Below are 21580 nucleotides of genomic sequence, written 5' to 3'. Positions count from 1 at the left end.
CTTTTATTCATTCAAAAATCAACCATTGGGTTTATTCCGCAGATATTAAAAAAAGGGGGGAGGGCAAGGCTTCCCATCACGGCGCCCTTATGCTCATTAACTTGCTAGCCCTGGGGGAGACCTAGAAGAGGGGGCACCTCGGACACACACTGCCAGTCACGGGAGGTTGGGGCCCAGGGCACCTCCCGCTGTCCCCCCTCCAATCTCCGGTTGGGCCTGACGGGGTCCCCACACGCCTTTGCAGCTCCCGGCCACCAGGGGGCGCGCCCGCGTTCCCTCGGACCCCGGAGGCGCCGCGGGGAACCGGGTGGCTTTTCGCTGGGTCCGCAGAGGGACTCTCTCCAGGGAGAGGATGTCTCTCCCGGGGGAGATCTAGGGCACCCCCCCCCCCCCCGCCTTCCTCCCCTCAGAGAAGAGACGCGTTCCCGAAAGCCCAGGTGTCGTCTGGGAAGTTGGCTGTCAAAGTGAAAAGCATCTCGGGGAAAGGAGGACACACGCGTTTGCCTTGACATTGAACGTTGCCTGGTTAAATATCAGGAAGTCTGTCATTCTGGTCAATGCCATCAACAGAGTGGGGAGCGGACACTGTGGGGGAGAGGCCAGGGCCGCTGCTCCTGGGCCAGGGAGCGAGGAGCGAGGAGCGAGGGCCGGCGGAGGGACTGAGAGCCTGGCCTTCGGTGGGTCTGGAATCCCCAGAGAGCAGCATGTGACCCACCTGGGCCTGCGGGGGGGAGGGGGGTGAATCGGTGCCGGGGACAGAGGCCCACAGCTGCTCAGGTTCCATATCTGGAGGCCTGGTGAGAGGAGGGGACACAACTGTCCCTGCCCCGCCATCTCGGGCACAAATGGCCAGTATCCAGCGCCTTGCCCAACAAGAAGGGCGGCCCTTCCCTGCGGCTCTGGGCCGTCTCCGGGACACGGACCCGCCTGCTAAGGCCAAAAGCCCCACCTGTGGCTCCAAACCAAACGGCCGAAGGGCGAGAATGGAGAAAGGCCTCACAGACACCTGCTCCACAGACACCCGGGAATCGATGCCCACGCCGGAGCTGGCGGGATCCGTCACTCCTGGCCCTGGGTGGTCCTGGGCTACGAGTCCCTCACCGAGATGGTGCCTCTAACACTGGGCTGTGCGACTGCTCCTTCCCACTGGGCCAGAGATGCACATCGAGGCTCAGGCAGAAGGCAGGGGAGGAACGCCACGCGGGGAACCACCCCCCCACGCAACCCCAAGCCACCAAGTTCATCCCAACCTGCAAAGTCGCCTGTGAGAGCTGAAGCGCTCCCCGTGCCGGCGCGATCCGGGGGCTTACAGTGGACGCAGAGCGCAGCCCGAGGCTCTGCTGAGCAAGAAAGGAGTCTGGGACGAGCTGAGCAGTCCGGCCAGCGGGAAGGGACACGCAAGGCCCGCCCCAGCAGCGCCGCTCTCTGGCGGAGGGTCTGTCGGCTGAGGGTTAATTGGCAGACGCTCTGGCCTCCCGGGAAAGTGCAAAGTGAGAACCAAGGACAATTCAAAGTGAGAACCGAGGGCCAGCTTTTTCTCTCCCGGGGCTGGGGCAAGCAAGGAAGAGGACAGGCTGCTGAGTTCGCCAAGAAGCAGGAATTCGAGACTCAGGCCTGGCCCTAAATAGTCTGGGAGGCTGCTTCTCAGTCCGGGAGCCTTCCCTGGAAGAGGACTGGTTCTGGGCCAAAAAAAAAAAAGACAGCCCGAGAGTCCAGGAGGGACCGGGAAGAGCTGAAGAGAGAACAAGGTAGGTCATCTGATCCCGCACACAACCACCAGTGGCTTCCATGTCCCTGAAGACTTGTGCCAAGAGACAGGAGAGGGCCGCACACCATGCCCGTGCCTGCTGGGGCCTGGCAAACAGCCGAAGACCGCAGAATCATAAATGCAAGAAACCCAGGCTCACAATGACACGGCGTCGGTGTGGATACAGGAAACTTCCAGATCGACCAGCCCAAGCCTCCTGGTTCTGCCGCTGGGGTAGCTGGGGCCCAGAGAGGGCAGGGGGCTGCCTGTGATCGCAGAGCAAGGGCCAGCCGCGGGCTCCCGGAGAGGCTCCCTGGCCTCTGGCTTTCCTGGTGGCGGTTCTGGGGCCACCCGGTCTCAGTGGCAGGCAGCGTTACAAGCTTCCTATGAGCACATGTGGGCTGCAGCCCCAAGGGACAGCCACTACCAGACTGGACCGTCGGCGGCCCTTCCCTCCTGCCCTCCCTCCCAGCGTTTAAGCTGAGAGAGGAAAGGGAAGGGGGAGGCCACGTGACCTACGGGACAAGGCAGGCGGGCAGGCAGAAAAGCAAGTGGGAGAGAACTGAAGGCCGCTCTTCAAAACCCACCAGGGAGGGAGAAGGAAACTTTCCTCTGCTCACCGGCTTGCCAAGAGCGTCCTCCCCCGCCGCCTTTCCTTACGCACCCCATCCCACCTTCCGGGCTCCCAGTCCCCAGGCTGCTGCAAGCGCCAAGCAAGAGTGGAGAAACCAAAAGACGTCCCCTGTTTGTCCTCAGAAAAGATGCTCTGGACCCAGAAGAGGAACAGAAGGGGGAGTATGGACAGGAAGCAGAGAAAAGGGGTTCAAGAAGGAGGCATTCGGGCTGGGGGAACAGTGCATTAGCCATTTAAGAAACCCACCCTTCCCCTCTCCAAACATCAAGCACAGTATCTGAAAAAAAAAAAAAGAAGAAGAGAAAAAGAAAAAAAAGGTTTTTGGCTTCTTGGCCGCTTCAGGCCACCATTCTCTCCGGCGCAGGTGGGCGAGGGCGTGCGCATATAAACGGTAAGCCCCGCATCCCTGGGAACTTTGGACACACGAGGCAGCAGCAACAGTTAACAACCAATAAATAAAAGATATCAATTATATATGTATAAAAAAAAAAAACCTCACTTTCCCCACAAAAAGCACAATACTGTTATCACAAAAAAAAAAAAAATCATCATCATCATAATTAATCATCCTTGCCACGCAGGTGGTCTGGCTGCTCGAGGATGGGACGACAAATAACGCGAATCGGGCAGGCCCCCCCCAATGCCCCCGAGCACACCGTGGCCGAGGCCGTGACTCCCCGTGGCCTCTCCGGCTGCCGAAGGACAGCCGAGGCGGGAGGCAGTCTTCTCTGAGGTCTACGGCAGCCTTCTCCCCATCTGTCAGTCTGTATCTTCTGGGACAGAAGGTGGTTGTTTTTTTCTTTTTTTTCTTTTTTTTTTTTTCCCTTTGTCAATGTCTGTTTGAAATAAAAAAAAAAAAAAAAAAAAAAAAAGCACACGCACAGGAGAGCAGGAAGGACCCAGAGGCTGCCCGCGAAGCAGCCGAGGCCTTGGTTTTGCAGAGGGCTGTAGCCTTTTCCGTTTCGTGTCGGTTTCTGGACAAGCAGAGGTTGTTGGCAATTGGAGACAGTGGCTTCAGGCGGCGGTGGGTGCAGGGCAGGGGGGAGGAGAGCCGGGCCCCGCGGCTCCAGGGCAGCCCGGCTGGGTGTAGATGCGGAGAGAGGCTGGGGGAACACAGGAGGGTGGCGTTGGGGGCGGAGGTGGCCTCATGGCACGGGAGGAGGTGAGTGGTTCCCAGGCATCTGGAAGACACAAGGAGGTGAGACAGGTGCGGAGCTGGCTGGCTGCCAGGGACCCACGCCCACGGAGCCGGCAGGGGAGCCAACTGGAGGGCCGGGGGGCATTCCGTCAGAAGTCCTAAAATTCAACGTGCGCACCCTCGGATCCACCTGTTTGGCGCTTCGCATGTCTCCTTAAGAAGCAAAGGAGGCGTTTCCCACAGTATCATCTGCGATAGCGACATACAAAGGGAGGGAGCGAGCTAGGGAGCTGGTCGGATAAATGAGGGCGCAGCCCTAGGATCAGATAACTTGCAGCCACGAAGGCCGAGGCGTGGCGTGGCCGACAGGCACAGAAGATGTTCAACAGGCTTCGTCACCGGGGACACACAAATAAACCCCACAATGAGACACCACCCCGCACCTGCCGGGATGGCTATCCTCCACACGCGGGGACGTCACAAGTGTTGGCCAGGGCGTGGAGACGTTAGGACCCTCACCCTTGCTGGTGGCAGTGCAAAAAATGGCACCCAGAAAGTTCAACACAGTTACCGTGGGATCTAGCAGTTTCCCTCCCGGGCAAAAAGGGAACGAGGTCCTGATACCCGCTCCGACAAGGAGCCCCGAAGACGTTACGCGAAGTGAAAGGTACCGCACGCCAAAAGCCGCGTATTGCACTTATGTGAGAGACTGCGTTCCGATGACACGTCCCAAGTAGGCAAATCCATAGAGGCAGAAGGCAGGCTGAGACTGCCTGCCGGGGGCTGGGTTGGAGGCGGGATGGGGCGAAAGTGCTTAATGGAGATGAAGGTGGGTTTTTGCTTCCTTTCTTTCTTTTGAGAGAGAGAGAGCGAGCACACAAGCGGGGATGGGACAGAGAGAGGGGGAAAAAGAGGATCCCAAGCAGGCTCCACACTGTCAGCACAGAGCCCGACGCGGGGCTCGAACTCACGGACTGTGAGATCATGACCCGAGCCGAAGTCGGATGCCTTAACTGACCGAGCCACCCAGGCGCGCCCGGCGTCGGACTCTCGATCTCAGCTCAGGTCTTGATCTCAGGGTCAAGTCTGAAGCCCCGCGAGGGTATGGAGCCTCCTTTAAATAAATAAAATCAAATGGTTAATTTGGGGGCGCCTGGCTGGCTCAGCCAGTAGAACGTGTGACTCCTGATCTCAGGGTTGTAAGTTCAAGCCCCAGGTTACTTAAAAAAAAAAAAAAAAAAAATCGGGGCGCCTGGGTGGCGCAGTCGGTTAAGCGTCCGACTTCAGCTCAGGTCACGATCTCACGGTCCGCGAGTTTGAGCCCCGCGTCGGGCTCTGGGCTGATGGCTCGGAGCCTGGAGCCTGTTTCCGATTCTGTGTCTCCCTCTCTCTCTGCCCCTCCCCCGTTCATGCTCTGTCTCTCTCTGTCCCAAAAAATAAATTAAAAAACGAGAAAAAAAAAAATCTTGAAAAACATTTTTTTAATGCAACGGTTCATTTTATGCCATGCGACTTTCGCCTCGGTATGTTTTTGAAAAAAGCAGCACGGAGGACCGGGCTGCCTGCCACCGTCTGCACGATCCACAGATCCTTCCCGTAACCCTGCTCCACTTAAATCCCAGGTCCCTGCTGCCCCAAACGCACGGGGTAGGCGTCTGATCCAAAAGGGGTCATTTCCCAGAGCTGTGTGACATGACCAGAAAGCATCGGCTGGGCTGGGCTAGTCAGCAGCTACGCGGTGGTGACCCGAAGGAGCAGGCAGGCCCCACGGGAGCAGAGTTGGGGTGGCCGCCGGGGTGCAGGTGAAGGGAAGGGTCCTCCCTGTGCCGACCCCGGGGCGCTTGGCTGAGTTTCTGATCCCGTGCCCTGCCTTCTGTGGCCAATCTGTGAACCCTTTCGATCCCCAGCACTGGACCTGCTGCTTCAAACCGCAAACACAATGGAACCCATCAAATGCGTTTAAATCCATAAATCCGTGATTGGTCCCCTCTAAAGGATGTTAGAAACCCATCTGTTTTTGAAAAGCTGGAAGCCAGGAAGAATCGAGTATCTATCCTGCCTTTCCTTTAGAAATGAGGCTGCAGTAACCACACCATCGATGAGGGGGAAGTTTCCCAGCAGAGTAAACAACCGAGCTAACCACAAAGAAGGACGGACAGCTCTGGAACACCACCTACTGAACGAATGAATGAATGCACGCATGCGTGAATGAACGGATGAACGAAGGGCTCGTCACCAGTGGCTGCCGACGTCACCAGACCTCACGTGATGCCTGGTGGACACACAAAGCCCCCCTCGGGAGGTGCTCTCGTCAAAAGTGGGTCCAAGTGAGTGCCGGGCAAGCCTGCCCATCTAAGTGCCCATTTCCAGGAAGAACAGGAAACTGAAGAACATGTTAAAACCACCCACGGGGGCCCAATCAGCAAACCGCGAGGTAGGAGACTCCACGGAATGTATTTCTCGACAAATAGCAAAGCAAAAGAAAGGGGAGGGGGAGACATTAAAATGAACGTGAGAGACCTATCAGCCAATTAAAATAGGTGGAATTCATTCTGATTCTGTTTCCAAGAAACAAAACATTGCGAGGCCACAGGAAATGGGAAGACTAGCTTAGCTGCAGACCGGGGGGTATCAGGGAATTAGTACTGGGTTTTTTTTTTTTTTGCTATTATGGACTCTATATAAAGAAATGTTATCTTGGGGCGCCTGGGGGGCTCAGTCGGTTGAGCGGCCGACTTCGGCTCAGGTCACGATCTCGCGGTTCGTGGGTTTGAGCCCCGCGTCGGGCTCTGTGCTGATGTCTCGGAGCCTGGAGCCCGCTTCGGATTTTGCGTCTCCCTCTCTCTCTGTCCCTTCCCTGCTTACACTCTGTCTCTCTCACTCTCATAAATAAAAAAAAAACAACAACAGAAGTTTTTAAAAAAATCCACCTCATGGGGCACCTGGGTGGCTCAGTCAGTTAAGTGTCTGACTCTTGATTTCAGCTCTACTCATGATCTCATAGATTCACGGGTTCGAGTCCCGCATTGGGATCTGTGCTGACAACGAGGAGCCTGCTTGGGATTCTCTCTCTCCGCCCCTCCCCTGCTCACAAGCGCGCACTCTCTCTCAAAATAAATAAATAAACAACAACAACAAAATCCACCTTAAGATTTCCAACAACCTACGTGTCCCAAGCACAGGCCTAGGTCAAGTATGGCCCAGCCACGCAACAGAATACTATGCAGCTATTAGAAATGATGGCCTCGAACATTTTTACCGATGCGGGAAATATACAGGATCTCCGTTCCTCAGCGGTTCAGTGAATTATATAACAGGAGCTTATCTAACAATTATGATACATCAGGAATCTGTGAATAAATATGAAATGATGGAACACAAGTTGGATATAATTACCATCCAGTAGGTTTGGGGACAAGCCTAAGAAAAGGAGGAAGGCAATTTTCAGGGCGAGCTTATAGGAAGGTTGTGTGAAAAGTCTGTCATGAAAATAAAGTAGCATATTTTCGGCCGCCATGTTGCCGGTGAGGGTAAGATGGGTCCCTCCATAAATGGTGTGAAGGAAAGCCAGTGTAGACACAGCATGAAGTGGATTTTGTGCCAAGTTGGGTAAAATATGTTAAAAATCTCTTTTCTTTGGGGGCGCCTGGGTGGCTCAGTCGGCTGAGCGTCTGACTTTGGCTCAGGTCACGATCTTGCGGTTCATGACTTCAAGCCTCGCGTCGGGCTCTGTGCTGACAGCTCAGAGCCTGGAGCCTGCTTCATATTCTGGGTCTCCCTCTCTCCCTCTCTCTCTGCCCCTCCCCTAGTCACGCTCTGTTTCTCTCTCTCTCTCTCTCTCAAAAATAAACATAAAAAAAAACTATTAAAAAAGTCTCTTTTCCTAGTGTTAAGTTGCCAAAAGAAAACAGAAACATTCCCTATAAGTTGTTCATTAAAAACAAAAAACAAAAAAACCAACCGCCAACATATGGTTATGAGCTCATTGCTGCTGGGGAAATACAAACCCATATGTGTTCACAGAAAACCGTGAGACGGAAACAATTAGGGTGATTCCAAAATAATCACCTGCTGTAAAGAGACTAATGACGCCATGTGACTTTTTCTGGGGGACAGAAACATCAAGAACCTCTGTGCGGACCACTTCTTCCACGGCCTGCAGGAGACCAAGCAACATTGTCACGTGACAGCTGCCACGGAGGCCACAGGCGACATTTACCACACAAAGGGAGCCTCTGGGAGGGGCACCTGGGTGGCTCAGTCGGTTAAGCGGCCGACTTCGGCTCAGGTCACGATCTCGCGGTCCGTGAGTTCCAGCCCCGCGTCGGGCTCTGTGCTGACGGCTCGGAGCCTGGAGCCTGTTTCAGATTCTGTGTCTCCCTCTCTCTCTCTGACCCTCCCCCGTTCATGCTGTCTCTCCCTGTCTCAAAAATAAATAAACGTTAAAAAAAATTTAAAAAAAGAAAAAAAAAAGGAGCCTCTGGGAGATGTGACAGAGGATCATACGCACCGTGGGATCCAGAGACACACTGGGCTCTTCTGAGATTAGAGAAGGGACTGTGATGATTCCTTTAGAAACCGGTTTGATTACCTATCCCCAGGCTGACCCAGTTACTGAGGATTCAGTTTTTGTGAGCGTTCAATTCTTTTTGAATCACCCCGGACACAAAAACGCGCACAGCGGTTCTATCTGGGGAATACACGAAGGCTTGTAAAAATAAACTTTTTGTAGGCAGGTGTTCTTCAACATATTTTTTTTTTTAAGATCTTATTTTTAGGTATACCCAGCGCGAGGCTCAGACTCACGACCCCGAGATCAAAGAGTCACGTGTTCCACCGGACTGAGCCAGCCAGGAGCCCCTCAACCTGTTCTGTGACGTCTCTTCAGTGGAAAAGGATTTCTTGTGTAAAACAGTCACCACCCTCATCACCAGAAAAGCTTCGGAATGGCATAAGCCTCCGGAAGAAAGTTATCAGCAAACCAAATCTGACGATACATCAAAAGGATTAGCACACCTCCGGAAGTGGAGTTTTATTCTGAGAACCCAAGGGTGACTTAGCATTCAAAAACCACGGGGCGCCTGGGTGGCTCAGTCGGTTGAGCGGCCGACTTCGGCTCAGGTCATGGTCTCGAGGTCCGTGAGTTCGAGCCCCGCTTCGGGCTCTGTGCTGACCGCCCAGACAGAGCCCGGAGGCTGCTTTGGATTCTGTCTCATGGACCCCTCCCCTGCTCACGCTCTGTTCTCTCCGTCTCTTAGAAATGAATAAACGTTTAAAAAAAAAGTAAAAAATAATTTAAATAAAATAAAAAATAACTCCTGGCGAACTAGAAAGGGAAACTTTCTAAATCTGATAAAACCTTCCAGCAGAAGACCTATACCAGACAGACATCCTAGTAATAATTACCGGATTAATTCTAAATTAACTAATCTAATAGTCAATTCTTGAAACTTTTCCCCCAAGACCAAGAGTGAGACAGGAATGCTCATCTTCTCTACTCCTAGGGGGCACTGTGCTGCAGGCCCAGCCAGTGCAAGGAAGCAGGGCAAAGAAACAGATGACAGAAAGAAAGCAGGGAAAGAAAGAAAGCCTAGAAAGTCCCAAAGAATCAAAGGCAGACTCTTAGATTTGATAAATGACATTAGCAGGATCATAGACATATGATTAATCTACAAAACCCCTGTGAATTTCAGGGCGCCTGGGTGGTTCAGTCGGTTGAGCGTTTGACTCTTGATTTTGGCTCGGGCCATGATCCCAGGGTCGTGGGATCGAGCCCCGCATCGGGCTCCGCACTCAGCATGGTGCCTGCCTGGGATTCTGTCTACGACGCATAACAGAGAAGAGGCAGAGAGAAGAGGAAGGAGAGAATAAGGAAGAAAAAGGGAGACAGTTCTCTTCCAGAACGGAGGTGTCCTGCCCCGCCCCCCACCCCCGGCCCCAGGTCCCCCTCCACTCACCCCGGCTCTGGGCCGTGGACTATACCAGCCCGTCATAGAGGGACAGCGCCTGCACGATGGAGGGGTCTGCCTTGGATCCCTCCTGGAACTCCTGTAGGGTCAGCTTCCCGTCGGCGTTCTGCAAGCAGAGAGAGAAAGACAGACAGCTAAAGGTGGAGGGACGACCAGCCTCTTAGGAGAGGGGCCTCTGGGCCGGACCCCGAACATCCCCTCCCCAAGCCCGGCCCGGGACTGGCCGAGAGACAGCTTCGAAACGAAGTCAGGTCAGGAGGGAGGCGGTGTCGCTCACTAGGTAAGAGGGCTCGGGCATCAGACAGACCTGGGCGCTTGCCGGCGGGGTGACCTTGGGCACGTGTTCCACCTCCCCGGGCCCCGGTTTCCTCACCTGGGCACGAGAGGTAACTACTACGTGGCTTCCTCAGGGCACCGGGGTGACGGCTCTGGGAGCCCAAGATGTGCAAAGTGCTCAGCAGCCTTCGAGCGCCCCTAACTCCATACCTGCTATCACGGCCATTAAATCCCGTAAATGGCAGTTAATTCCAAAGGGCTGAGAGCCGAATGCATTTCTCTGGAGTCACTCTCGCAAGGGCATTTAAACGACTCCCAGAGGGGCGCCTGGGCGGCTGTCAGTTGAGCATCTGAACTCAGCTCAGGTCACGGTCTCGGAGATCTGTGAGTCTGAGACCCACACGGGGGTCTGTGCTGACAATGCAGAGCCCGCTTTGGATCCTCTGTCTCCCTCTCTCTCTGCCTCTCCCCCTGCTCATGCGCCCTCTCTCTCTCTCTCTCTCTCTCTCTCTCTCTCTCTCTCTCCCTTTCTCTCTCTAAAATAAACATTAAAAAAATAAAGGGGCACCTGAGTGGCTCAGTCGGTTGACCGACTGACTTCGGCTCAGGTCATGATCTCACGGCCCGTGAGTTCGAGCCCCGCGTCGGGCTCTGTGCTGACAGCTCGGAGCCTGGAGCTGCTTTGGATTCTGGGTCTCCCTCTCTCTTTGCCCCTCCCCCACTCACACTCTCTCTCTGTCTCCGAGGTAAATAAAAAAAATAATAAATAAGTAAAATAAAATAAAATAGTATTTTGATGGCTATATTCCCAAATCATTCCCTTCCTTTTCAACCCCATGGATTTGATTGGATCCACTGAAAATCCTTATTCTCAGATGCCCACAGACATCTCCAATATGTCAGAGGGGCCCATGGCAAGAAGTAAAAAAGGTTAAGAATCTTAGTGGAGGCTGGGGCGCCCGGGCGACTCAAGTCCGTTAAGCGCCCGACTTTGGCTCAGGCCACCATCGCACGGTCTGTGAGTTCAAGCCCCGAATTGGGCTCTCCGCACTCAGAGCAGAGCCCATTTCGGATCCTGTGTCTCCCTTTCTCTCTGCCCCTCTCCTGTCTGTGCTCTCTCTCTCTCTTTCTCTCTCTGCCAAAAATAAATAAACTTAAAAAACAAACAAAAACAAAGCTGCCCCTCTCTTAATTGAGAGAAGAAAAAGTGTCAGGGAAACTTATTTAACACTCTGGGCATCTGATGGGGACAGCAGGCGACCAGCGGATATCTCAGCAGGCCAAGCCACTGCCCTGAACATCCGTGCATTTATAAGGGTCTCCACTGCCGGCCCACGCCTTACCTGGCCGAGGACCAGTCTCCCCCCACCCCGGGCTCACCTTGTCCATCATGGCGAAGATCCGGTCCACCCTCTTCTCGGGGGTGTTCTCCTCCTCGGGGAGTTCCACGGTGTTCCCCTGCCAGGGAGCGACAAGGTGGGCGGTGGGTTCCCGGCCAGAAACCTGCCTCCCAGATCTGGGCTGCTTCTAGATGCCGACTGCTCCCCCTCCCCACACCTCTACCCTCTCTGCAGTCCGGCTCTAGAACACTCGGCCCCCTCCGGCCCCACTGCGGCGGTGGCCCCTGCCCGCCACCCCTCCCCTGGCCAACTCTCACCCCGGGCAGGAGAGCGGCTGTGCGGCCAGGCCCTGTCCCTACATGTGACGGCCCTCCTGCCGCTCCCACCCCATCGGGCCCAGGCCTCACCACCATCTGGTAAATGGCGTCCACGATGTCTAGCATCTCGTTCCTGGTGATGTAGCCGTCGTTATCCAGATCATAGAGCTTGAAGGCCCCTGGGAGCAAGCAGCCGGGGCGGGGTCACCCTGGAGCAGGGCAGGCTGGGCCACGCCCCTTCCCCCTGCCCCTCAGCACACAGGGGAGACCAAGGGCCCCAAGACTCATCGGCCACGAGGATTCACATCAGGACAAACGGATGGACGGACAGACACACGCACACTGACATACACACCATTTCAACTAGGGTTTAAGAACAAAAAAGAAACCAGGGGCGCCTGGGTGGCTCAGCCGGCTAAGCTTCTGACTTCCGCTCAGGCCACAATCAAATGGTTCCGTGAGTGAGTTCAAGCCCCACATCAGGCTCTCTGCTGTCAGCGCCGAGCCCTCTTCGGATCCTCTGTCTCCCGTTCTCTGCCCCTCCCCTGCTTGTTCTCTATCTTTCTCTCTCAAATAAATAAATAAACTAAAAAAAAAGAAAGAAAAAAAAAAGAAAGAAACCAAAAGTAGAAAGGAAGGGGGCTCTGGGTCTGCCAGAGTGGAGGCTGAGGCCGGGGCTGAGTGGGGTAGGGACCAGGAGGACCCCCTAATGACACGCCCTCCTCGCCACCCACGGCCCATCCACAATCATGCAGCTTCCTGCTATGGTTGACTCAGAAAATCAAATAATACCCCCAGGATGGGGGCGGGGTATAGCTTTTACATGAATAAAATCCTCCTTTATTCCTAAAAAAAAAAAAAAGAAAGAGAAAGAAACTGCAGGCATTTCTTGTTACCAACGCAACGCAGTGTCAAGGTCCAGGAGAGCAGGGAGTTCTGGCTCAGCTGTTCCCATCCTCTCTCCAGACTCCCTTTTGCACCCCGTGTTCCAGCTTGGAACTCTCTCCCCCCTGGGGCCTCGGACATGCTCTTCCCCTGCCTGCAACCCTCTCCCCTCCTCCCACCCCGGCCAGCTCTCCCCTGGCCCCAGCTCAGCCCCTGATCTTTTTTAAAAAAATTTTTAATGTTTATTTCTTTTGGAGAGAGAGAGAGAGAGAGACAGAGCATGAGCGGGGGAGGGGCAGAGAGAGAGGGAGACACAGAATCCCAAGCAGGCTCCAGGCTCCGAGCTGTCAGCACGGAGCCCCACGTGGGGCTCGAACTCACAGACCACGAGATCGTGACCCGAGCCGAAGTCGGCCGCTTCACCGACTGAGCCACCCAGGCGTCCCTCAGCCCCTGACTCTTAACAGTTCCTCTCCTGTCGGCTCACCCACTCCTTCCTGCCTCAGCTGCAGTTTTATGGGATTTTTAAAAATAAAGTCCCCATGCCAGACTGACACTGGTGAGAGCAGGTGCCTGCCTATCGGATTCCCCCGTGGAGTCCCCGCCTCCTGGCCCACACACGTGGCCGTGTTGGGCTGGTATCTGTTGGGTGAATGGGTGAATGAAGTGAATGAGTGAGACCAGTCGTCAAAACAGTGAATTCCCAAGGGGTGCGGCCAGCGCTGGCATCGGGCCTTTTAACTTGACTGCCCGTGGCCCGTGTCTGCACCTGTTGCCTGCCCCGTCTGTCCACCGTGCCTCGCTAAGCCACGTTCCTCCTACACGGCCACCTTCAGGAAAGTTCCCTTGACCTGGAAAGGCAGGACATCTGTGCCGCTCTCTCAGCCCTGGACAGACGGCCTGGCCCGCTTCTTTGGCTTCCCTCCAGCCTGGGACCAGCCAGTGTGCGCCTGACGGAACCCGGGGACAGGACTTACACCGCAGCTTCTCGTCCAGGGTGCCCCTCGAGGTCACCGACAGTGCCTGGATGAACTCGGAGAATTCAATCCGCCCGTCCTGACAGGAGAGAGGGGTGGGGCGGCCGCAGTCAGCACCGGGTCACCCGTCAGGCTTGACCTCGGGCGCCTGATGGGCAGTGGCAGGTACCAAATACCCCACGGCTAAGGGACACCCAAACGGGGAGGGTGGGGGAGAAGGGACAAGGGATGCGGGGAGCGGGGGGACGATTACAGATGGGTCAGGTCAGGTAGGAAGGACAGAAGAAGGACTGAGGCTCAAGGCAGAGCCCAACTCCACATGTGATGGGAGAAAGAGCCAGAGTCATCACTAACACACACACACACACACACACACACACACACACACACACACACCCTCTCTGGGCAAGAGTCTGGAAACCCCTTCTCGCTTCAAACTACAGGCTCAGAGGCTTCTGAGGAGCGCAGGGCCCTCAACTGTTTAATCCTGTTTGTTTTGCCAATAGGGAAACTGAGGCCCGGAGAGGGCAGAGCTCTTCCCAGGGCCAAGCAGTGTGACTGTCAGCCTGAGGGCACCTGGGGGAGAAAGCCAGGGCACGACAGAACGGAAACCATCCGAGGGCCCGAAGTCCAGAGTGTGAAATCGAGTTCCGGTAAGTGCCCCATGAACAGGAGGGAGCCTGGAAAAATGCAGGCGTGGGCCAGGGTGCCGAGGACGGCGGGCGCCCCACAGCGGATACGCCACAGGTCAGCACGGCCATCGCCGGGAGGGGACACACGCTCCCGGCACAGAGAAGCCTTGAAAACATGACGCTCCGCGAAAGGAGCCAGGCACAAAAGATCCCACGCTGTATGCTGCTCAGAGCCTCAGTTTCCCCATCTGCAAAACGGGGGTATTCAAAGGACGTGCCCCAGGGGTGCTTGGTTGTAAAACCTCACTCAAAACGATCCACGGGAAAAGCTGAGCACGCGGTAAATATTCAGTAAGTGTCCGCTGCGGCTCTAAATCCTGCTACGGTCCCTGCAGGGATCTGCATTTTGGGCTCGCGTGAGCAAGGGCAAGGCGTGCGTGCGTGTGCGTCTGTGTGTACGTGCGCGCGTGCGCGGTACGGGCGTGCGTACCCGTCTCCGTGCGGCGCAGGTGGAAGTGCGTGCGCCCGGGACACGCGCGCGCATTGGTGTGCATGTGCGTGCGTCAGTGCGTTTGTGTGTGTGTGCGCGCGCGTGTGCACACGTATGTGTGTTCCTCCTCCAGAAGGGAACATCGGCAGCGGAGTGTGGGTGTGGAGACGCTGCGGGTGCCTGCGGGAGCCGAGCGGGGGGGGGGGGGGGGGGGGGGGGGGAGGAGGGGAGGGGAGGGGGAAGAGGAGGAGGGGAAGCTGAGCAGCCCTCCCCCCCCCCAGCGCAGGCCAGGTCAATCTCGGGCTCACCTTGTTTTCATCAAAGACGTTGAAAACAAACGTAGCAAACTTGGTGGGATCTCCGAATGGGAAGAATTGCTTGTAGATTTTCTGGAAGCCTGCGGCATCCAGCTGCCCGCTGGGGCAGTCCTTGATGAAGCCTTTGTACCTGGAGGCGGCAGACGGGGCGAGAGAGGGTCAAAGAGGCGCCAGCATCACCCACCCACCTGCCAGCGTCCCCGGAAGGCTGTGAATGCTGTTCAGGGAGACAGTGCCACGTGGGGGGGGGGGGGGGGGGCACAGGCCTGGACACTGCGCAGCACAGGCTCATCCCCCCTCTGCCTCTGGCTAGCTGCGTGACCTGGGACGGGTGACGGCACCTCTCTGAGCCTCGTCCGTACCAGGGGGATAAGAGTCGCCGTGAGAATTAACCTGCACACCGTGCACAGAGCACCTGCCACCCCCCTACCCCCGCAGCCCTGCACTCCACACAGCGGGGCTGAAACAAAACTCACCCGAACGAGCTCCCCTAAAGTCACGCTCTTACACCGGGGCACCCCTGCCTCCCCACCGTCTCCGCTGAGCCCCTCCGGGCACCACAGAGCGGGGGCAGGCTGGCGGTGCCGGTGGTACCGCTGGTGGGCAGAGCCACCATATGGGGCCAGCAGCTGGCTCCTCCCACATGCTTGCACCCCGCCCCCCATTACGCACACCCCCTCTCCCCCACGTCTGTTCCCGGGGATCCGTGCTAAGAGACACAGGAGCGGGGCAGCAAGCTCAGAGGGCACCCTGGTTTGTCCCCCCGCTGTATTCCCAGCGCCCGGCCCAGGATTCTGCAGCTAAGCAGCCAGCTGACCGCCGCACGGCTCTGGAGCCCAAACCCCGGCTTTGCCATTTGCTGGCTGTGCAACCGTGGCCAAGTGTCTTTACCCCCCTGAGCCTCAGTCTCCTCGTCCCTAAAAAGGGACGGCTGCCACGTCTGTCTTGTCGGCCTCAGATGAGAGGATGACGTAGCATCCTTAACATAGGGCTGGGCACAAAAAAAGCCATCAGTAGCATGATCTTTTGTATTATGAACTCAGACGGGCTGTCGTAAACCAGTTGGCGAGTCGGCGCCTGGGCGTAGCTTAGCAACGCAGCTGGAGGAGGATTCCTTGGAGGAGGAAGATTCCTAGCACCAAGGGAAGCCAGCAGGGCATCAGCTATTCTCTGTTCCCAGCCCTTACCTCGCTGGGCCACTCTCTGCAAACCCACTCTCCCGGAACGCCCACGACGGCCAGCGAGCGAGCCTGCGAGGAAGCCCATTTGGGGGATGAGGAAGCTGAGGCTCCGGAGGGGCCGACTTGCACGTCCTCGCAACCCAGACCGGGGCTGAGGCCAGTTGCTCCGAGCCACGGGGTCGCCGAGACTCCCACCTGCCCCACTGCTCCGTCCTGAGACCCTTGTGAAGGCGCCCTTCTCCCCTCATGTCTAGGGAGAGGACTCCGGGCACCCTGTGCCCGGCCCTGGGAAGTGGCGCCGTGGCGGGGGCCCATTCATAGAGGTCGCAGGTGGAGAGGCCGCTGCCCTCCCACCCACAGGGCACAATCTGAGGGGCCTGGGTGGGTGCTGCACATACAAGGACCTAAAGGGACCCACAGGACACTCGGGGATCGTCAGCCTGCACGACGGACGCCAGATGTTAACAGGATGGGGGTTGCTGGGTGAGGGGCAGGCGGGTAGATGGAACGGGGGAGGGGGGTCGGGCCGGGGTGGACGCCCACAGCCAGCGGGAGGCCGTGAAGGAGGCCAGGCCTCCGCGCCCCTCCCCATCTCCCACCCGACACCTGCAGGGAGCAGAGGCCCAGGGAGGCCAGGTCCCTGCTCAGGAATGGGACGGCTGCCCCATCTCGCCCTCTGCCCCATGCTGGGCGCTGAGCTCAGCCTTCAGCGGCCGTTCCTCCCTCAGTCACCACCCCAGCCCTGCGCGGTGGGTTCAGCGATGCGGGGTTCACCGATGAAGGCGCGGAGGCAAGAGGTCGGGTGCCCCTCCCACCGCAGGTACCAGGAAGGGACCCGGCCTCCCGCAGGACCCTCCCCTAAAGCCTCCTCCCCAGCTGGGTGCTCTGGGCCCCAACTTCATACCCGGCAGGACGCACGGCCAGGGAGAAGGGGCGTTTTAGGGACAAGACCTGATCCGTGACTCCAGGCCTCCTGGCCAAGACAGGTCCCTGGGCAGGAGGAGGGGACGGGCCTGGTGCCCGTCTGGGGGCCGTGCGGGGGCACGCTCCAGCCACCAGATCACTCAGGGGCGGGATGGGGGCCCCCCCCCCCGCAGGCTTCTCACTGCCCCACGATGGATGTGTGGTATTTAAGTGATCCTGAAAGCCTGTTAAAAACAATGGAGAGAAGACAAAAGCCGCTCCTAGAGGGTCCCTGCGGGTGGCTCCTGAGTGGGGGGGGCGGTTTGCTTGGCTGCAGGAACCCCCAGCGCTGAGAGCAGCTGCAGTGGGGGCCCTGCAGTGATAGCTGGGGGCAGGCGGGGACGCGGGGAGGCCAGCCTCCGTGGGGAGCCTTTCTGGGGTAGGGGGACCGTCCAGGTACCCCTGCAGAGGGCCCCAGGAAGCCCATCCCCAGGAAGCAACCCCGGGCCCAGCCTCCTCTTGCCAACCACCTCCATATTCCACACCCAGCCACACTTTCTAGAACGTGCCATACTATCTCCGGCCTCCAGGCCTTGGTACCCGTAGGCCCCTCTGGCCGCAGAACACATCTTTTTTCTCTTCGCTGGGCTCAGCCACTCACCTACCTCGTCCCAGCTTTGACGTCGCTTCCGGGAATGCTGGCCAGGGCCCCCCACCCCCGCCTGCCCCAGAGCCTGACAGGTTCCTCTGCTCCCTTACCCCCTCAGTAAATGTGTGTCCAAGGAGATGGATGGATGGATGGATGGACGGATGGACGGACGGACAGACGAACGCATGAACGCACAAACTGCCAGACAAGGACGGAGTGAGACCCAGCTATCCAGTGCCTTCTTCCTAAGCCCCGAGGACCCTGGCCACCACTTGAGAGCTTCCTGCAGATGGCAAGAGAACCACTGATGGGCTCCCAGCCCTCGGTGGATTGGCAGGGGGCCCAGAGAGGGAGACAGACCGGCTCAGGGTCACACGGTTAAGTTAGCAGCAGGATCAGAGCTCCGGCCAGGCAGAAACCGCCCCGTGCAAACGCGTGCTGGAGCCCTGCTTCCCCAAACGCTGCGCAGCGCTGTTCGTCGTGGGAAGGTTGGGGGCACCCTGCCTCGCCAGAGCAGAGATGGGGGGGGAATCTGCTGCCCCAGACACCCGGTCACCCCACCCTGTGAGCCGTCACGGCTCCAAGGTCACTGAGAGACGTGACTCCAGCCCCCACCCAGGGCCCCCGGCCTCAGGTTCCGACAGGCCCGGGCCCCCCCCCCCCCCCACCGCCTCCCCCTTGAGACATGCTGCCACCAGAAAACCCGTTCCAGGAGGCCAGGGCCTTGTATGCCAGTCCCGTGTACCCCTCCCCTGCAGTGCCCCTCAGGTCCCCTGCTGGTATATAAGTGGCTTAGACCAGCTCAGGGTTTCTCCACCCCAGCACCACTGACATTTGGGGTTGGGTGATTCTTGCGGGGGGGGGTTGGGTGATTCTGCGCACCGTACGACGTAGGCCTCCGTCTGCTAGGTGTCCGTAGCACCTGCTCCCAAGTGAGGACGACCAAAAGTGTCCCCAGACAAGGCCACGTATCCCCCCGGGAGCAGAACCACTCCAGCGGAGAAATACCGAACTAGATGGCCTGTGGGAAGCCCATGAACTTGAGGGGGTCTACACAAGCGTCTGCCCTCCCGGTGTCTGTGATTCTGCAAAACAACTGACAGCCAGGCATACGGCTATGCGCTCCCCAGGCACAATTTCACGCAATGGTCCCACGGAGCCCAGGAGGCAAGGACTATTATGCCCACTTTGCGGATGGGGAAATGGAGGCTGGGGAAGGTTCCGTCCGGCCCAGGCACAGGGCCTTCACTCAGGACACTTTCTGCTCAGCCCACTCTTCCCCTCCCTCCCCTGCTGACTCCCACTTACCCTTTCATTCTTGGTTTCGGCGTGTCCCTTAGAGAAGCCCTCTCTGGCCCCCGCGGACGGAGCCATACTCCCAGCCCCCTGCCCCTGGCCCGGGCCTCGGTGGCGCCTCGTACAGCTGTGCCTGGCGACTGGCTCGTGCAACCCGTGCGGCGGTTACACGGCCATCGAGACAGGGACCACGCCTCCTCACCCGGCCCTGAGTCTGCGGGGCCCAGCACCGTGCCTGGCACACAGTAGGTGCTCAGTAAATGCTACACGGAGTCGCACAGCCAGCAAATGAGGCAGCCGGCGCTAGAGCCCTCTGCCACACGTCCGGGCTTGCGTCGGATGGGGGGAGGGGGCCGGGATGGGGCATCCTGCCCTTCGAGGCCCGACGCGCTCAGTCGGCCTGCTTTCCTTGGTGCCTTCTGTTTGCTTCCAGGCCCAGGGTGGAAGCCACAGCGGTCCCGGCGTTCCCGCCGGCACACGTCAGGCCCGACGGAGGGGGAGACACAAAACCTGTGCTGCTGTCAGTTACCTCCACCAACTGGCAACCAGGGGTGCCCAGCCCAGGCAGGACCTCAGGGCAGGATCTTGGGGCCCAGCCCCAGAATCCCCAGGCACCGTCGAGGACGGACGGCCCTGGGGGCCCACCGTGCAAAAACCCACTGTGACCGGCCACCCGCCTCAGACAAGGGCCCCACGCGTGGGGCAGAAAGGAGTTGGGGACCCATCTTTGTCTTGTACTTATTATGACTAAGCTCTGTGCTCATGGTTCCCTTTGGTCGTACGGAGCACGCAGGGATTCTGTAATATAAAGAAGTTAAATTTTTTTTTTTTAATTTTTTTTTCCAACGTTTATTTATTTTTGGGACAGAGAGAGACAGAGCATGAATGGGCGAGGGGCAGAGAGAGAGGGAGACACAGAATCGGAAACAGGCTCCAGGCTCCGAGCCATCAGCCCAGAGCCTGACGCGGGGCTCGAACTCACGGACCGCGACCTGGCTGAAGTCGGACGCTCAACCGACTGCGCCACCCAGGCGCCCCAAGAAGTTAAATTTTTGTGTTGGAGTGTAAACACAACACAAGGAAGGGCTCAGGCTTCCCCATCAGGCCTGGCTGGATCCCACCACCATCCCTGCCCCGGCTGCCCGGAGCAGCCAGCCGTCCCAAGGGGGAGTTGACAGACCAAAGACCCCTGATGCGCCTGTCGCATCCAGCCACTTAGCCCGGGGCACATACAGGGAGGCCCTTAACGGTTAGGCCAGTAAATTTCACATTGTGTGTATCTCACCGCGTTAAAAAAAAAATGTAATTAAAAGTATTACAGAATGTTCTAGATCAGGCATAAAAATATCAAACACAGGTACGGTCGGCTGAAACACAACATGTGTTGTAGCAACATGTGTCGGCTGTAACACGACAAATCGGAGATACTAAGAGTTGTTTATATCCAGATACATCGGTGAAGCATGATATCGATCGGCCGTTATCCACCAAAAAATGAGCGACTTTTTACAAGTTATTGGGGGGGGGGGGCGGGCACCTGGGTGGCTCTGACGGTTAAGCATCTGACTTCGGCTCAGGTCACGATCTCACAGTTCGTGGGTTCGAGCCCCAGTTCGGGCTCCACGCTGACAGTGTGGAGCCTGCTTGGGATTCTCTGTCTCCCTCTCTCCCTGCCCCTCCCTCTCTCTCTCTCAAAAAGAAATAAACGTTAAACAAATAATAAAAAAAATAAAAACCGAACCAAACTACCATCACACCTCCACCTAGGTTTGCCTTTTTCTAACCATTCTTAGTTACCAGGACTTGTGGATGCTATTTCGTTTCTTTTTACGGACGTATGAAGAAGACATTTCATTAAACCAATTCTCTCTGTACCTGTCACTAGTCTTGAAATCGTGTTCGAGAACAGGGCTCTTAACTCTCTGGGGGCCAGGGACCCCTCTGGGAATCAGACGGAAAGCTACGGGACTGAGCCTGGGAGACAGGCACCGTCCCCGAACGCCGTGCGGGCAGCTTCCGGCCACAAGGGTGTCTGACAGGGTTGGCTGTGTTTGGGGGCCAGCTCTTCGACACAGGGCGGGGACGAAAAGAGTGAGTCGCAGATGTGACAACTGCATTCTTACGCTTCTTTGAAAGGGAAAGGGAAAAAAAGAAACGTGTCATTTCATAGAGCGAGGGAGGCTGCGTGTCACTTAACAAAAACACTTCCCCAGCGCCACCAGCCTGGGCCAACGCCTGTGTCCCCTTGGGGACTCTCCTTCAGTCCCAGCTGCCTCCAGCACCCCCCCCCCCCCCCCGCCCAGCACTGGCCTGGCACCTAGTAGGTGCTAAACAAACGACTGAGTGAGTGAGTGAAGAAAGGAATGAATGAATGACTGCTCGCCCTGACACGGGGATCCCTTTCCCATTCAGCTTCCTGTTCTCTGCGACCCCCGAGCGAGACCCGAAGGCCCCAGGCTGCTGGGACTTTCCGAACTCACTGCTCTCACTTGCCATGAACTTGGCCCTGTGGGAGGCTGGCCACAACTCCCTGCATGCCCGTCCCTCCCTGTCCAGGGTACAGCGCTGCCCGCTGTCGTGGGAAAGGCAGGGAACAGGTGGGTTAACGACGAAGCGTCACCCCCAGCGGCAATCAGCCCCGAGCCCCAGCTGTCTCCGCGGCGCCCGTGATCTTTGCAAACAACCCCTCCCGTTGGCACCCCGGTCCCAGCGCCCCCTGAGGATGACGTCTCTCCTCCTTGCTCTCCTCCCCCACCAGCCCCCCGCTGTCTTCGGCTTTGGGGGGACTGCCCAGGCAAGAGCCGGCAGGATTGAGCCCCCACGGCCTGA

At 57.5% G+C, this 21580-nt stretch overlaps 1 protein-coding gene across 2 annotated transcripts in view; it reads right to left on the bottom strand.

Annotated features, from left to right (window-relative positions):
* Positions 1-2839: 2839 nt before the first annotated feature.
* NCS1 (neuronal calcium sensor 1) overlaps positions 2840-21580 on the bottom strand; it is a 46934-nt gene continuing 28193 nt past the window's right edge. For both annotated transcript variants that reach the window (XM_047831253.1, XM_047831254.1), the window contains exons 3-8: positions 14714-14852; positions 13284-13362; positions 11512-11600; positions 11145-11222; positions 9477-9594; positions 2840-3562 (exon numbers count right to left, since the gene is read on the bottom strand). In XM_047831253.1, the coding sequence (XP_047687209.1) occupies positions 9496-9594; positions 11145-11222; positions 11512-11600; positions 13284-13362; positions 14714-14852 (484 nt within the window). In that variant the 3' untranslated portion in view covers positions 2840-3562; positions 9477-9495. The remainder of the gene's footprint in view (positions 3563-9476; positions 9595-11144; positions 11223-11511; positions 11601-13283; positions 13363-14713; positions 14853-21580) is intronic.

Source organism: Prionailurus viverrinus, chromosome D4, assembly GCF_022837055.1.
Source record: "Prionailurus viverrinus isolate Anna chromosome D4, UM_Priviv_1.0, whole genome shotgun sequence".
Classification (NCBI taxonomy): domain Eukaryota; kingdom Metazoa; phylum Chordata; class Mammalia; order Carnivora; family Felidae; genus Prionailurus; species Prionailurus viverrinus.
The sequence above is the reverse complement of the archived record's forward strand: the minus strand, read 5'-3'. Positions and strand labels throughout refer to the sequence as shown.